This window comes from Ailuropoda melanoleuca, chromosome 3, assembly GCF_002007445.2.
Source record: "Ailuropoda melanoleuca isolate Jingjing chromosome 3, ASM200744v2, whole genome shotgun sequence".
NCBI lineage: Eukaryota > Metazoa > Chordata > Mammalia > Carnivora > Ursidae > Ailuropoda > Ailuropoda melanoleuca.
Genome location: NC_048220.1, coordinates 106,739,917 through 106,757,957, shown reverse-complemented (window position 1 = coordinate 106,757,957; position 18,041 = coordinate 106,739,917). Strand labels below are relative to the sequence as shown.

General features: G+C 41.7%; 1 protein-coding gene across 2 annotated transcripts; it reads left to right on the top strand.

Moving 5' to 3' along the window:
- Positions 1-2,929: 2,929 nt before the first annotated feature.
- On the top strand, positions 2,930-15,684 carry LOC105237135 (grpE protein homolog 2, mitochondrial). Of its 2 annotated transcripts, XM_034656902.1 has the most exons (5): positions 2,930-3,110; positions 5,598-5,751; positions 6,621-6,702; positions 13,513-15,104; positions 15,238-15,684. In XM_034656902.1, exons 1-4 carry the CDS (start codon positions 3,034-3,036, stop codon positions 13,875-13,877), a joined length of 678 nt encoding a protein of 225 aa, XP_034512793.1. In that variant the 5' UTR covers positions 2,930-3,033; the 3' UTR covers positions 13,878-15,104; positions 15,238-15,684. The 2 variants fall into 2 exon arrangements, 1 of the variants encoding a protein (XP_034512793.1); XR_004624277.1 differs by lacking the exons at positions 2,930-3,110; positions 5,598-5,751; positions 6,621-6,702; positions 15,238-15,684 and adding exons at positions 8,372-8,740; positions 9,610-9,691 and having other exon boundaries at positions 13,513-13,644.
- Positions 15,685-18,041: the final 2,357 nt, after the last annotated feature.

Genomic DNA, 18,041 nt, shown 5'->3' with positions numbered 1-18,041 from the left:
GTGGGGAAATTCAACGAGATAGTACATGGGAAGAAGCATCTTGCACACTATCTGAGAAATAGAAATGCTCAGTCAATAGTGGCTCTTAAGCTAAATAAGAAATGTCTGACTCAAAATCCTGTGTTTTCTCCACTGAAGAAACGATGTTTTTATGGTAATCACAGCCATCAAAAAGCTAAAAAGCAACTAATCCATAACTGAGTTTTCATCTAGATTCCACTTAAACATCTCCAGTGAAAAAGAGCTCACAAAATCTGGATTGTTAATGTTCTTTTTAAAAATGTGGATCCTGGAATGACACCCAACATCCAATTATGTCCTCAGCATGTATTCTTTCTCATGCAGTTATTTTGGGGTTGAACATTTTTTCCCACCGACAGATCTTGGGAATCCTTGAGAGGGGGACTACTACAGAATTAATAATAAACTTTATTGAGCACTCATGCATCAGGAATTGTGTTAGCCAAAGTCAGCTTCATGGGCACATAACCTGTGCAGTCACAAGGATTAGGAGGGTCCTGGGCTTGGTTTCGTGCTCTGCTGTTACCTTTTTTTGTATTTTTTTAAAAGATTTTATTTATTTATTTGTCAGAGAGAGAGCACAAGCAGGGCGAGTGGCAGGCAGAGGGAGAAGAAGGCTCATTGCTGAGCAGGGAGCCCAATGTGGGACTTGATCCCAGAACCTTGGGATCATGACCTGAGCCGAAGGCAGACGCTTAACCGACTGAGCCACCCAGGCACCCTGTTGTTACTGTCTTAATAATTTTTGAACAAGGGCTGTCACATTTTCCTTTTGCCCTTTAAATTGTGTAGCCAGTCCTGGTGCTAACTAATCACTTTTCCTGGCATTATCTATTATCTATTATCCCAGTTTTCAGTTCGGGAAACTGTTCGGTTTCAGTTCAGTTCGGGAAACTGAAGCCCAGAGGGGTTATGTAACTTGCAGGAGCCCACAGTTAGGAATTAGTGGAGCCAGCAGTCCTTCCTCTTAGTTCCAAGGTTCCATTTCATCTATGTCTTACCCCACCCCCTCCCCTTGCACTGCAGCATTCAGAAGCACACTAGCACTTAACAAATAGATGAATGATGAATGTACATACACAGCACATTTGGTGTAAGTTAGTTAGCTAAGAGAAGTATAAACAAAATGGCTAAAGCATAGATGCCAGTCCTCATCTGTTAAAATGCCTTGCTTTGTTTGTTTGTTTGTTTTTCCAAAGTATAGGCTCATGGCTCTAGGGTGGATTTGAAGCTCCATCTTTCCCAACACTGCCAAGTGTTGGGACTGTAAGATTTCTATAGTGTCCCTGGATCCTCAATGGGGGACCCTGAGCAGGTGTACCAACCTCTCTGAGCCTCACTTTTCTCAAATGTAAAAGGGGATCATGATCCCTCCTTAACCCATGTTGCCGTTCTGAGGCCAAAAGGAAATATCAGGTGTTGGTTACAACACATTTGGGCTGGGCCTTGAATAGAATAAAAAGATGTAAAAGTCTCCAGCTCTGTCCTCAGGGAACTCACAGACAAGCAGAGAGAATATCTGACCCAAATAGCTACAGTAAAAGCAAGCATGTTATGGTGAATATTTAGAATGATGACGGCACACTTCCAATTCCTTAAATATTTTTTTTTACCTTAGGGACTATCCAGTAACTAGTCTGGCAACTCCAAGTGCCCTCAACCCCAATCACCAATCTATCCTCACTTCCTGACTGTTTTCCATACTAAATCTCTTTAAAATTCATCCACTTCCTCCTACCTCCACTGACATCAGCCATTAATCCATTCAACAAATATTTGTTGAGAACCTACTATGTATATGTACTGTACTAGATGTCAGAAATCACAGAAATTCACCGCTGTGAACAAGACACGCACCCTCTTGCTAAAACTCTAGTTGGGAGAACAAACAAAAAGAAAACAAAACAAATAAAAAACAAATACGGAACCAGAAATGTGCTGGACACACCTAAAATAGTAGCTACTTTACATAGGGTGTTACAAAGGTCTATTAAGGGGTCAAGACAGAATACAGCCCTCCCTTGCATGGACTAGTACAACGGCTTGTCTCCCTACCTCTTTGTTTAGACCCAGCAATCTCTACCATACGGGAGGCAAAACGATCCGTTAAACGTGTGAAGGTTTTGTATCATGTTTCCATTGCAATCAGAGTAAGACTCAAGCTCATTGTACAAAAAATTGTGTGTACTACATTAAGACACTGTTCCATCGTTCATTGGCAATAACCAACTAATCTCTGCCCTCATGGAGCTCACATTCTAGTGAAGGGAAATGAGAAAATACACATTTTAAAACATAGCGAAGTCAGAAAACAAGGGACCTGGAGGGAAAAAAGCAGGTAAGAGTGATGGCGGAGTCGGGCTTCAAGTTTTTTAACTCCCTCGCGTGATCTGTTCCGCTAGTTCTGTTGTGTTGCCTGCCCCTCTTTTCTCCAATAATTCAGCGCCTTACTCGCAATATACTCTCCCTCTTGACTGGGTCTTGTTAGATGATGTTTACCTCTACCTGAACCACTTTCCTCCTCTTTTCATCTACTCATTCTTCAGCTTTCAGTTCAAGTATTTCCTCCGGGGAAACTGCCCACACTCGGCCACAACGTATTCTAGATATCCGGGGGACCACGCCCCCCCCCTTTAAACACCAGTCATATTTTGACTTTAAGTCGCGTTTGCATTCACTTATTGTTTACAATTTCGCGTAAGCTCCTTGAAGGTACAGCTGCGACCCCCCTGGGCTGGCCGCGGATTTCGCGACCAGCACGGAGCCTCAGCCCCGCCAGAGGAGCCCGCCCTACGCGCCCAACACGCCGGGGACCGGAAGTGTCGCGTTCCGTCTGGGACACCGGATAGGCACGAGCAGCGCGCGCGCCAGGATAACCGGAAGTGTGGCATTCCTGCCCAGGGCCCCGGGCTGGGAGCGCCCGCGAAGGCTGCCGGGAAGCGTGGTATTTCGCTAATCTCGTCGTTTAGAGCAAGCGCGCATGCGCTGCCTCCGTCAGCCGAGATCGGGAATATGGCTGCGCGGTCCGTATGGGCGGTCCGGCGGCTGGTGCAGCGCCTCCTGGCCTCGAGTGCCGCGTCCGAATGCAGGTGAGTGAGGCAGGCCGCGGGTCGGGAGTTGAGGATTGTGCGCGACAAGCAAACTGGAAGGGCGGCTGTGGGCTGGAGGGCGCGAAATGACCCATCAAGCCTCTCGGCTGTCCGATCCGGCGCTCACGGCCCCATTTTACAGAGAAGGAGACTGAGGCACACGGCCGCGCCTCCTTGCCAGGCCAAGAAAGAGCCGAGGTCACGTTCCTGGGAGGTGGGAACTCTTCAGCCCCGAGGATCGACTGAATTGGGGATGTACGTCTCCCGGCCCCTTTCCCTCCAGCGGGGGTGTCTGCAGTTAAATTGGGATTCTCCCCGCTGACTCCCTGTATGACCCTAAGCCAGTCCTTTTCCCCCTTTCCCGTCATCTCGGCTTCACTTTACCTGTTGGTAAAAGGAGGGCGGTCGGCTTGGTCTCCAAAACGGCCCTTCCACCTGCCCTCGGGAGTCTATAAAGTTCTATTTGCTGCTCTTCACTATTGGCTGCGGCACCTTTTATTGATTACTTATCATGCCGACTGTGGAACTCTATGGGTAGTTCTATTTATTCTCCCGTTCAGTGGAGAAAACTGAGGTTTAGAAAAGTTCAGTAACTTTGCCAAACTCAAATACTCTGTAGTCGTGGAACCCAAATTAGAAATCAGTCAGGGCTCTAGAATTTTAATTAGCGAGCAAAGTTAATTATTCTCAGGGACGACTCCCTGTTAGACTGTTTCTTCCTCAGAAAGAATAAAAATGAGTGAATTGTCGGGTAAGTAAGGTTGGACTTCCGAAATGTAAATTAAGCTGCGAGGAATTTCTTTGCGGGAATTTCTCGTGAACCCTTTGTCACCTTTTTATCTTAACACACTCGACCTAGCACCTGGGTGCAAGATTGAATTCAGGGTTTCGGGCCTTTTAAAAGCCTTTTTGCCAGTTTGTGATGTAGGGAAGTGACCAGAAGAAAGAAGTTCCCATCTGATAAAATTTCCCCTCACTCCAGTTCTGGAGCAGGAGGAATTGAAGGGATCACCCTCAACTCTCCTCTTCAGTCTTGGGCTTTGACCATTTTCTCTTTAAACTGGCCCTGGGAGTATTTTGACCTACTTTCAATTGGATAAATGTAGTTTGTTAGGATTGGAAGGCGGTATTTCACCCTGTGTGATTTGTCCCAGATCTGTGGTGACCATATTTTCTGAACCAAAAATGTGGAACGATATACAATCTGACACCAGATTGTAGTAATTGAGTTGAGGCCTAGCCTGGAAAGTCTGGGACATAAAAGCCATCTTGCCTATAGCTTTCTACTGACTGTCCCCACCCCGTTCTTGAAGCAAACTCATTTTACCCGCTTTAAATCTTTGCACGGATGTCACCTCAATGACTGCTCTTCGACATATGCCAGTTTATATGAGTGAATTATTTTAAAAGGTTTTAAAGGTACAGAAGGTTTTAAAGACCTTTTGTACTCACACAGTGATTTTGTTGATTTTACTTCAAATTATGGGAATCCAGGAAGTGTTATGGAAACTTCCTTGAAGAAGGAGTCAGAACTCCTACAATCCAAGATTTGTAAAGTAGTCCCTGCTCTAAATTTTTTCCTTTGTAAATAACTATATTTCAGACATTTGAGCTGTCTGAAATTCTAGATTACAAACATGATTGAATACAAAGATCCATTTTATTCACCTGTTTATAGTTCACAGTCTGGAACGTATAGTGTTTTATAAGTATTTAATTGACTTGATTTTACACAGAAGTGAGTTCCCAACTCAGAATTTCTCTTAACACAGGTTCTTTTTCATAAGAGCCTTACTTAGGAGCTTGTGGTCAAGAAAACTTTAGAATTCTAGACCTAACTCCAGTTTGACACAGACCCTTTACTGGGCTTAATTTTCCCATGTGTAAAATGAAGGATTGAAGCAGAAATGTATGGCTTTGTGTTTTGAATTCCCGCTTCTGATATTACCCTGCTGGTTCTGGGCATTAGAACTTGGTTTTCTTTTGCTGACTTTTGTGTCCCCACTTCTGGCTCTTTCTGCTGCCTTGTGTTCAGTATCCTGATTCAACAGAATACTAGCTGTGTGGATCTTATGCAAGTCATAAGCCTCTCTGAGCCTAAGTTTTCTCATTTATGAAATTGAGATGATAGGGGCACCTGGGTGGCTCACTCGGTTAAGTGTCTGCCTTTGGCTCAGGTCATGATCTCAGGATCCTCGCATCAGGCTCCTTGCTCAGTTGGGAGTGTGCTTCTCCCTCTCCCCCTGCCCCTTCCTACCACTCATGCTTTCTCTGTCTCAAAAAAATAAAATCTTTAAAAAACAAATTGAGATGATAATATGATTTCTCTCACACACTGTGAGATGCAAAGATGATTTACATAAAACCTGACAATGGTGTCTGGCAACTAGTAAGCCCTTTATAAGTCTTGGTGTTGTTACTGTGACCACAAGCAGTTTGGCCGTGTGTGATGGCATTTCTTCATATGCCCCCTCCCTCCCACTTTAGGGGATGGCCACATCCTTTCAGTACTGCCACCCAGAGAACTGCTGGTGAGGACTGCAGTTCTGAGGACCCTCCCGATGAGCTTGGGCCCTCTCTTGCAGAACGAGCCTTAAAGCTTAAAGCTGTGAAACTGGAGAAGGAAGTCCAGGACCTAACAGTGAGTAGATTTTGTCTGTTCTTCACATCACATCCCTTCTCTGGTTTAAATATCCACGTATAGTTTTTGTGTCAGTTTTTTATATTAAATTTCCTCTCATTGGCTCTTTACCTCTCCCCCATCTCCACCCTCTTGCTAGGTATATTAGACAAAGTAGTCTGTTGTAGTTAAAAACATGTGATGTCACAGTACTTACAAATAGCTAATGTTGTGGTACCTTCAGAGGAGGCCCAGTGCCTGGCATGTAGTAGAAACTCGGGAGATATTTTTTGTATAAGTGTGTTGTTTGTCATTGTACTCTGCCAGTCAGACTATATCTGGCATACTCTCCCATACCCGGGTGACAAACACGCTTTGAGGGCAGTAATTAGAGTAGTTCCAAAGCAAGACCACCCAGAATGGTAAGGAGGTAGGAAAGCATGTCTCGTGAGAGCAATTAAAGGAATCAAGGATTATAAGAATGAAAGAGAAGATTAAAGGAGCTAAACTAACTGCCTTCAAATAGATGACACATTTTTAAAATTTACTGTTTGTTGTCCTGGAGTTCAGTTCAGTGAAAGAAAGAGAGTGGCAGTATTGGCTGTGTGTGAAAAAGGAAGCTTTCTCTCAAGATAATGAGCTTGAAAACTGTTGTTAAGTGTTCAGAGTAGGAGGCTAAATGACAGCCTGTCAGGACTGCTGTAAAGAGTAGGTTGCTGCTTTGACTCGGGATTTGTAGTAGCTGATCGAAGATGCCTACAGCTCCTGTTTTGTTTTGTTTCTTCATAAAAACCTATCACAAGGATGAAGTTTGTAAAGTGAACAGAAACATTCTTTTCCATCAGCAAGCATGTATTTTCTGATCATTTTGACTTTGCTTTTGGTGTCAGATGAGATACCAGAGAGCTGTAGCCGATGGTGAAAACATACGGCGGCGAACCCAGAGATGTGTAGAAGACGCCAAGATATTTGGTGAGAGATTTATTTGTGATAAAAATGAAAATACCTTTTAGTTTGGGGCACCTGGGTGGCTCAGTCAGTTAAGCGTCGGACTCTTGGTTTCTGCTCGGGTCATGATCTTGGTCGGGAGGTTGAGCCCCAAGTTGGCCTCTGCACTGGGCATGGAGCCTGCTTGGGATTCTCTCCCTCCCCTCCCCACCCTGCATGCAGGCATACACTCTCTCTCTCTCTCAAAAACAACAACAACAAAAAACCTTTTAGTTTAAGGACACTTACTAGCAGTTTTCCAAACTGAATATAGTAAAAAACACATCTAGGTCATAAACCAATCCTACCCTGCCCTTCCACTCTTGCCTTATGTTTTCTGAGATCTTTATTGGGAATGTTGCCAGGTGGACCATTCACTAAAATAATGCTTACCTTTGTTTTGACCAAAACCCTTGTTACTTTATTTTTCAAGCATGTACACTTAACATTCTTCTAGTGCTTATACAATCAATTCCGTTGAACTCATTAATAAACAAGTGAATCATTAAGATGTTCAGAGGAGAATCCAAAGAACAAGACACATGGACAATCAGGAATGCTAAAATTTGCTTCATAGAGGCAGAACTAGTCTATATCCATAGTGCAGTAATCAACAACTTTCACTACTATGGACAAAAATCATTTGCATTACGATCAGTATTTACAACTTACTAAGTTATAAAATAACTCAAAGACAAAGGCTTGGACCATCTGGAAGCAGATAACTCTGGAAGTTGTACTAGATCGCATCTGTTTTTTCACTGATGACCAAGTAATCTTTTTGGTCAATTTGAAGTCTTTCAGGGGTACCTGGCTGACTTAGTCAGTGGAGCATGCGATCTCGCGATCTCTGGGTTAGGCGTTTTAGCCCCACGTTGGGTGTAGAGATTACTTAAAAATAAAATTATAAATGCATATATACATTTGAAGGCTGCATGTTAAAAATAATAAAAAAATAAAGTCTTTCAGAAATTTTTCGCTGAACACAACATGTTGTCCCAAATGTGTTCATGAAAGTTAACAATAGGGATTGAAGGGTAGAGGGCAAATCTCCCGATTCCTCACCTTGCTCACAATTTCATACAGAGCGTTATACTTTCACTGCACATAGATTGAAGGTGCTTGAGGAGCCCTTGGATTCTATGTAGTCCAATCTCCTTTTACAAGTGAGCTGAAAAAAGTTAATTGGTGACAGATGAGACATGAGTCCATTGTCTCCTGACCCCCAGTCTCTTNACCCTTTACTGGGCTTAATTTTCCCATGTGTAAAATGAAGGATTGAAGCAGAAATGTATGGCTTTGTGTTTTGAATTCCCGCTTCTGATATTACCCTGCTGGTTCTGGGCATTAGAACTTGGTTTTCTTTTGCTGACTTTTGTGTCCCCACTTCTGGCTCTTTCTGCTGCCTTGTGTTCAGTATCCTGATTCAACAGAATACTAGCTGTGTGGATCTTATGCAAGTCATAAGCCTCTCTGAGCCTAAGTTTTCTCATTTATGAAATTGAGATGATAGGGGCACCTGGGTGGCTCACTCGGTTAAGTGTCTGCCTTTGGCTCAGGTCATGATCTCAGGATCCTCGCATCAGGCTCCTTGCTCAGTTGGGAGTGTGCTTCTCCCTCTCCCCCTGCCCCTTCCTACCACTCATGCTTTCTCTGTCTCAAAAAAATAAAATCTTTAAAAAACAAATTGAGATGATAATATGATTTCTCTCACACACTGTGAGATGCAAAGATGATTTACATAAAACCTGACAATGGTGTCTGGCAACTAGTAAGCCCTTTATAAGTCTTGGTGTTGTTACTGTGACCACAAGCAGTTTGGCCGTGTGTGATGGCATTTCTTCATATGCCCCCTCCCTCCCACTTTAGGGGATGGCCACATCCTTTCAGTACTGCCACCCAGAGAACTGCTGGTGAGGACTGCAGTTCTGAGGACCCTCCCGATGAGCTTGGGCCCTCTCTTGCAGAACGAGCCTTAAAGCTTAAAGCTGTGAAACTGGAGAAGGAAGTCCAGGACCTAACAGTGAGTAGATTTTGTCTGTTCTTCACATCACATCCCTTCTCTGGTTTAAATATCCACGTATAGTTTTTGTGTCAGTTTTTTATATTAAATTTCCTCTCATTGGCTCTTTACCTCTCCCCCATCTCCACCCTCTTGCTAGGTATATTAGACAAAGTAGTCTGTTGTAGTTAAAAACATGTGATGTCACAGTACTTACAAATAGCTAATGTTGTGGTACCTTCAGAGGAGGCCCAGTGCCTGGCATGTAGTAGAAACTCGGGAGATATTTTTTGTATAAGTGTGTTGTTTGTCATTGTACTCTGCCAGTCAGACTATATCTGGCATACTCTCCCATACCCGGGTGACAAACACGCTTTGAGGGCAGTAATTAGAGTAGTTCCAAAGCAAGACCACCCAGAATGGTAAGGAGGTAGGAAAGCATGTCTCGTGAGAGCAATTAAAGGAATCAAGGATTATAAGAATGAAAGAGAAGATTAAAGGAGCTAAACTAACTGCCTTCAAATAGATGACACATTTTTAAAATTTACTGTTTGTTGTCCTGGAGTTCAGTTCAGTGAAAGAAAGAGAGTGGCAGTATTGGCTGTGTGTGAAAAAGGAAGCTTTCTCTCAAGATAATGAGCTTGAAAACTGTTGTTAAGTGTTCAGAGTAGGAGGCTAAATGACAGCCTGTCAGGACTGCTGTAAAGAGTAGGTTGCTGCTTTGACTCGGGATTTGTAGTAGCTGATCGAAGATGCCTACAGCTCCTGTTTTGTTTTGTTTCTTCATAAAAACCTATCACAAGGATGAAGTTTGTAAAGTGAACAGAAACATTCTTTTCCATCAGCAAGCATGTATTTTCTGATCATTTTGACTTTGCTTTTGGTGTCAGATGAGATACCAGAGAGCTGTAGCCGATGGTGAAAACATACGGCGGCGAACCCAGAGATGTGTAGAAGACGCCAAGATATTTGGTGAGAGATTTATTTGTGATAAAAATGAAAATACCTTTTAGTTTGGGGCACCTGGGTGGCTCAGTCAGTTAAGCGTCGGACTCTTGGTTTCTGCTCGGGTCATGATCTTGGTCGGGAGGTTGAGCCCCAAGTTGGCCTCTGCACTGGGCATGGAGCCTGCTTGGGATTCTCTCCCTCCCCTCCCCACCCTGCATGCAGGCATACACTCTCTCTCTCTCTCAAAAACAACAACAACAAAAAACCTTTTAGTTTAAGGACACTTACTAGCAGTTTTCCAAACTGAATATAGTAAAAAACACATCTAGGTCATAAACCAATCCTACCCTGCCCTTTCACTCTTGCCTTATGTTTTCTGAGATCTTTATTGGGAATGTTGCCAGGTGGACCATTCACTAAAATAATGCTTACCTTTGTTTTGACCAAAACCCTTGTTACTTTATTTTTCAAGCATGTACACTTAACATTCTTCTAGTGCTTATACAATCAATTCCGTTGAACTCATTAATAAACAAGTGAATCATTAAGATGTTCAGAGGAGAATCCAAAGAACAAGACACATGGACAATCAGGAATGCTAAAATTTGCTTCATAGAGGCAGAACTAGTCTATATCCATAGTGCAGTAATCAACAACTTTCACTACTATGGACAAAAATCATTTGCATTACGATCAGTATTTACAACTTTCTAAGTTATAAAATAACTCAAAGACAAAGGCTTGGACCATCTGGAAGCAGATAACTCTGGAAGTTGTACTAGATCGCATCTGTTTTTTCACTGATGACCAAGTAATCTTTTTGGTCAATTTGAAGTCTTTCAGGGGTACCTGGCTGACTTAGTCAGTGGAGCATGCGATCTCGCGATCTCTGGGTTAGGCGTTTTAGCCCCACGTTGGGTGTAGAGATTACTTAAAAATAAAATTATAAATGCATATATACATTTGAAGGCTGCATGTTAAAAATAATAAAAAAATAAAGTCTTTCAGAAATTTTTCGCTGAACACAACATGTTGTCCCAAATGTGTTCATGAAAGTTAACAATAGGGATTGAAGGGTAGAGGGCAAATCTCCCGATTCCTCACCTTGCTCACAATTTCATACAGAGCGTTATACTTTCACTGCACATAGATTGAAGGTGCTTGAGGAGCCCTTGGATTCTATGTAGTCCAATCTCCTTTTACAAGTGAGCTGAAAAAAGTTAATTGGTGACAGATGAGACATGAGTCCATTGTCTCCTGACCCCCAGTCTCTTTCCCCTACGTCACACTGGTTCCTGTTCCCTGGATTTTATCTGCTATTTGTGCATAGGGTTCACTTCATTCCTATCTCATCCTGTCCAGCCCCAGTGCTTTGGCATAGTCTTCTGCTTTTCATTCAGTGCTAGAGGCATCACGTTTCAAGGCTATGTATGAGTATCAGCTAAATACTGACCCCCAAATTGTATTACTGATGTTTCATCCAAGTTTTCGTGTCTTATTTCCAACCATCAGGACAGGGCTTAGCAAACTGCAGCCTGTGTGTTAGTCCATAAATACAGTTCTGAATTTCTTCATTAAAAATTTGTAGAAACAAATTTTCTCATTTATTAAATAATCACCTACATAAGATCCTTGATTTTTCCTTCTTGTCCCACAAAACCTAAAATATTTACTTTATGGCCCTTGATAGGAAAAGTTCACTGATCTTTGAGCTACAAGGAATTTCTGTAGCAAATAAACCAACTGGTACCTGGGGAAGACTTCTTTCCTGCTTGAAGGGAGCAGGTAAATTGGCTTACCAGAAGTTAAGCTTTGATGGGTTGTATCAGTTATATCAGTTTCCTCAAGAATTGATAAGGTTCCCGGGAACAAACAAATATTAGCTAAGCGCAAAATAATCTGATAATCTAATTTATTTAGAGAGCAAAATGTGTCTAGCAGTATGCCACTTAAGTCATTTGCTTGGGCCATTTCCTTCTAGTGGCCAGTAATAAAGATTCTCCCCCACCCCCCACTCCCAAGAAATGGTGCAGACACCAACTTCCTATTGAAGTAACAGTAATTAGAATAGAATCAGAGACTGAACCCCTCACTATACAGACAAGAGAACCTGGGCTTCTGTTTACCCAAATGCATACCACTTTGACTGAACAGAAGCCAGGGTTCTTTGTACCGTGACAATGTACAAGTCTGCCCAGAAGCTTACCGCTCTCAAAATTCCTATTAGAGTATATGTCTTTTTTTAATAGCCAGGAGATACGTTTAGTACCCCCTGATTGATCTTTATGAGACATTCTTTTCTCTTGGGTGAAGTTTTGATATAATCAGCATACTTCTCAAGCGTTCGGCAAATCTCTTCTACCTTTTCAGCTGATTTCATTAATAGCCATTAATATTTATGGCTGCCATCGCCAATGGAGGTGGGGGAGGTATCTTGTGGAACTTTGATCACGCCAAGTATGGTTCCCTGGAAATGTCTGCTGGTTTTACTCTTTCCTTTCCTTCGCCTCCTCTCCTACCCCAGACCAGGTCACATCAGCATTCCTTCATGCCCCAGTACCCCAAATCCTTTATGCACATTATTATTAGACTAATTTGAATCCTATTAAACTTGTTTTGCTCAAGATGCCATAATGGATCTCTGTCACCCAGAAGTTAAAGATAGAATTCCTACCTCTGTCAGTTGTTCCTTCCAGAACCTAGGCGAGCAAGTCCTAGGAAATTTCTTCTCTGTCATCTCTTCTTCGCTTCCCTGTGGGTGATGTTCCTTTTTACCTCTGAATACAGTTAAGTTGGCTGCCTGTTTTGACACATGGCACCCCTGGATTGGGGTGCCTGGGTGGCTCAGTCAGTTAAGCAACTGACTTCGGCTCAGGTCATGATCCCGGGGTCCTGGGATCAAGCCCCAAGTCGGGCTCCCTCCTCAGCGGGGAGTCTGCTTCTTCCTCTGCCCCTCATCCCACTTGTGCATGCACTCTCCCCCTACCCCAAATGAATAAATAAAATCTTAAAAAAAACAGAAAACATAACTGTCCCTGGATTAAAAGCAGATGAACAAAGTCCTTCACCCTTCACTAGTTCTCACCAGGGCTTTGCTGTTATCATAGGATATCTGTAATGATGACATTCCTTAACATTTCTGTAAGGAAAATCAAGATGCTACATTGGGAGTAATGGGGTTTCTCAACAACTGAGTTTACTTTTAGAACAGTTCATGTGACTAAAAAGATTTGAAAGTTTTGTGACTTGTCTCCAGTAAGTACATGTAACTTCAAGCAGGCAGTTGGAGACTCATCTCGTCTATGGAGTATTTTACTTTCCTGTCCCTGTTCCTCGAGAATAAACCATTCTTGAATCTCCCTTAGCACGGTCTTATCGACTAACTTTTCGTATTAATGCCCCCTGCCCCGTGAAATGCTAGTATCTTGCCCCTACCTAGAATGCATGTCTTAGCAAAATTAAGACGTATGAGAATTTTCAAAATGTGCATAGTAGTAAAGGTAGTAGTAAAGGTGAATAGCAATAAAAACACAAGAAACAGTGATCAGTTTTTACAGGACGGGTTTCTGAGCCTCCTGCATGCAGTCTTACCTAGTTCTTAGGTTCTAATCATCTTTTCCCTTTTCGTAGTAGGCTTCCCAGTTTTAGGCCTTCCAAGCGAAACACTGGTTTGTCAGTTGGGTTAAGGTAGTAATCGTTGATGACGATCCCTGAGTCCTGTGTGGCAATCTTCCCACTTCCTGGGATAGCAAGTATACCAGCCACTCATCTGGGCGTTCCCCATACTCCACCCCCAGGAACAAAGTTATTTCCTCACAGACAATAAAAGTGTCTGGTTTCTCTAGGAATTCAGAGTTTCTGTAAGGACTTGGTAGAAGTGGCAGACATTTTGGAGAAGACTACAGAGTACATTTCTGAGGAGACAGAGCCTGGAGACCAGAAGCTCACTCTGGAGAAGATCTTCCGAGGGTTATCACTTTTAGAAGCAAAGCTGAAAAGTGTGTTTGCCAAACATGGCCTGGAGAAGATGACACCCATCGGTGACAAATATGACCCTCACGAGCATGAACTCATCTGTCATGTGCCAGCTGGTGTTGGGGTACAGCCTGGCACCGTGGCATTAGTAAGGCAAGATGGCTACAAGCTTCATGGCCGCACCATTAGACTTGCCCGGGTGGAAGTGGCAGTGGAGTCTCAGAGAAGACTATGAATGGGCCATGAGGAACTGAATGTTCTCCCAGAGTACAGTCGCCTGTGTTTCCTTTATTTATTAAACTAGGTTTGTATTGTACATGAGGTACTTCATGTGATCTGTTTTGGATTTAGTCATATTGGCTTTATTTCTAAGATACTCTACTGATTTAATGTGACCAATTTGGTCTCATCAGAAGTCTTGCCGTTGGGCATTTGAACAATGTGACAAGTGATCCTATGGCCTTTGTCCAAATATGTTTAAGAAAATTATTTTAAAATTGGTACTCTGATGACTGTCAATTGAAAATCTTTTTAAAAGGTGGAAATGAGGATATGTTTATGTGTTTTCAACTAAATGTTTCTGATGGTCCCTAAAACAGGAATTATATAGGATCTTGTATTTCATGGGAAAAGTAGATGGTAGGGATTGGTTCAACATCTGGGTACTTAGATGATAAAGCTTTAGAGTTATATGAATTTAGATCATTTGGGTTGGTTTTTATACACATAGATTTTTAGGACGTCCCCTTTTTTTATTTTGTTTTCCTTTTAGCCATCTTTTGTCCTTGTAGTCCCCGCCAGGTAGACCATATTCACACTCATTGTCCTTTTCCAATTCCCATTTACAAGGGCTAATTAAGGCCCAGGCAAGACTTGGAAGGCAGGGAGTATCAAGAAATTCAAGATACCAGGTTCCTTTCGAGCAAGTATGACCAAGACACCTTGTGCTTTCTTTGCTGAGTTACCTTCCAATTATTTTCAGCCTCCCTGGGTATATAATCATTTCAGGGAAACCAAGGAAGGCAGCACCAGTAGGTAATGACCCAAATCAGCCTACGTAAGTAATTTACCTATAGCTTTTCTTTCCACTAGCCCTTAAATCTTCCACTTTGTCGGATTTGCCTCATCATCCTTTGTTAGATTATGCAGGGAGGTGGTCAAGACAAAAATGTTAGGTTTTTGTGATTTCTCATTTCATTTAGTTATGCTGAATTTTTTTTATTTGGTACTCACAAATCACTACCTGTCTCACACTGATAAGCTTTATTTTCTAGTTTTTGTATCTGTCTTGTGTTAGGTATATTAACATCTAGCTGTCCTTTATGTATTGACCTTCTAGAATTAATGAGCCTATGTGTTTATTTTTTATTTTTTTTAGTCTTGCTTATGGCTGGTGTTCTGTAAAAGATTTGTTCAATAAATGAGCAAGTGAATGACCTATCAATCAGACTTTAGAAAGGAGGTCANCCTAGAATTAATGAGCCTATGTGTTTATTTTTTATTTTTTTTAGTCTTGCTTATGGCTGATGTTCTGTAAAAGATTTGTTCAATAAATGAGCAAGTGAATGACCTATCAATCAGACTTTAGAAAGGAGGTCAATTATGGAGATCTTAATGTTAGAAAAGGCCTTAATGATGATTTCATCTCACCCTTTCAGCTTCTTATGCATGAAAACATCTTTAGGACTGGACTCAAAAAATGTCTAAAACTAGTAAACTAAATTTCAGTGAGAACTTGAATAAGGAGTAACTGGATATTAACTTTACTCATTTAAGATCCAACAGTTCTATAAAGAACATGCAAATATGTCCCCAGCGGACAAAGATTGTTAGATGTCCAGATCGCATAGGTTCAGGTTTTTTAAGTTAGTTGTCCATAAAGTAAATCCATTTCTACTGGAACTTTATAACCCCATTCTGTGGAGTGTTAAAAGTTACCCTCTGAAGACATCATAGATAGTTCTAGCACACTCCACACATGTATCAATAAAGCCATCCCCCAGTGGGGCCTGCCACCTCCACCAGAATTAGATACTTAAAAAGACAAATGTGTGCTTTTAAGAAGCAAACAAAGGACTGGTGGTAAGATTTTAAAACCAGAACCTCTTTCGGCTTTCCACTAAGTGCATGCTGTAAATTTAATGAGCAGTCGGATTTCACAATAGGAATTTGTCTTTCTTTTTGCCTTCATTCCTTTGAGATTGACAGATGGTGACAACAAGANGACAAATGTGTGCTTTTAAGAAGCAAACAAAGGACTGGTGGTAAGATTTTAAAACCAGAACCTCTTTCGGCTTTCCACTAAGTGCATGCTGTAAATTTAATGAGCAGTCGGATTTCACAATAGGAATTTGTCTTTCTTTTTGCCTTCATTCCTTTGAGATTGACAGATGGTGACAACAAGAAAAGGAGCCAATTACAATTACCTATGTGTTCTTGAATTACTAGCTGTCATTGTCAGTGAGAGAACAACCATAATTTTAGGTATGGAATGTTCCAAGTACTTGAAGAGTTTTCTAATATTCCTTGCAACCTCCTGTTTTAGCAAGTAGATTGAGAATAATTTTAGGTTCTTTTATTATTCAGTAGTTATGCAGACTTAAAAGTGTAAATTTAGAAGATGGAGCTATAATGGTAAGAATCTCAAAAAGTTGGGCTTTTGGGAGCCAGAGCAGCATAACGGAGCACAGGCTCTGGAGGCATAGACTTGAACATAAATCCCAGCCCAGTCGCCTGTGTGATCTTGGGCCCCAGTCATTTCACCCTTCTGAGCCTGCTTCCTTGTTGTACAATGATTATAATTCCCTCACAGTATTGTGAGGATTAAGTGAAATGTGTAAATTGTCTACTACAGTAGGCCCTCAAATATTTATTTTTATTACTTTTTATTATACATGTTATTTTGCCTATGTTTTTATAGCTGCCTAAAATCTNAGGAATTTCTTTGCGGGAATTTCTCGTGAACCCTTTGTCACCTTTTTATCTTAACACACTCGACCTAGCACCTGGGTGCAAGATTGAATTCAGGGTTTCGGGCCTTTTAAAAGCCTTTTTGCCAGTTTGTGATGTAGGGAAGTGACCAGAAGAAAGAAGTTCCCATCTGATAAAATTTCCCCTCACTCCAGTTCTGGAGCAGGAGGAATTGAAGGGATCACCCTCAACTCTCCTCTTCAGTCTTGGGCTTTGACCATTTTCTCTTTAAACTGGCCCTGGGAGTATTTTGACCTACTTTCAATTGGATAAATGTAGTTTGTTAGGATTGGAAGGCGGTATTTCACCCTGTGTGATTTGTCCCAGATCTGTGGTGACCATATTTTCTGAACCAAAAATGTGGAACGATATACAATCTGACACCAGATTGTAGTAATTGAGTTGAGGCCTAGCCTGGAAAGTCTGGGACATAAAAGCCATCTTGCCTATAGCTTTCTACTGACTGTCCCCACCCCGTTCTTGAAGCAAACTCATTTTACCCGCTTTAAATCTTTGCACGGATGTCACCTCAATGACTGCTCTTCGACATATGCCAGTTTATATGAGTGAATTATTTTAAAAGGTTTTAAAGGTACAGAAGGTTTTAAAGACCTTTTGTACTCACACAGTGATTTTGTTGATTTTACTTCAAATTATGGGAATCCAGGAAGTGTTATGGAAACTTCCTTGAAGAAGGAGTCAGAACTCCTACAATCCAAGATTTGTAAAGTAGTCCCTGCTCTAAATTTTTTCCTTTGTAAATAACTATATTTCAGACATTTGAGCTGTCTGAAATTCTAGATTACAAACATGATTGAATACAAAGATCCATTTTATTCACCTGTTTATAGTTCACAGTCTGGAACGTATAGTGTTTTATAAGTATTTAATTGACTTGATTTTACACAGAAGTGAGTTCCCAACTCAGAATTTCTCTTAACACAGGTTCTTTTTCATAAGAGCCTTACTTAGGAGCTTGTGGTCAAGAAAACTTTAGAATTCTAGACCTAACTCCAGTTTGACACAGACCCTTTACTGGGCTTAATTTTCCCATGTGTAAAATGAAGGATTGAAGCAGAAATGTATGGCTTTGTGTTTTGAATTCCCGCTTCTGATATTACCCTGCTGGTTCTGGGCATTAGAACTTGGTTTTCTTTTGCTGACTTTTGTGTCCCCACTTCTGGCTCTTTCTGCTGCCTTGTGTTCAGTATCCTGATTCAACAGAATACTAGCTGTGTGGATCTTATGCAAGTCATAAGCCTCTCTGAGCCTAAGTTTTCTCATTTATGAAATTGAGATGATAGGGGCACCTGGGTGGCTCACTCGGTTAAGTGTCTGCCTTTGGCTCAGGTCATGATCTCAGGATCCTCGCATCAGGCTCCTTGCTCAGTTGGGAGTGTGCTTCTCCCTCTCCCCCTGCCCCTTCCTA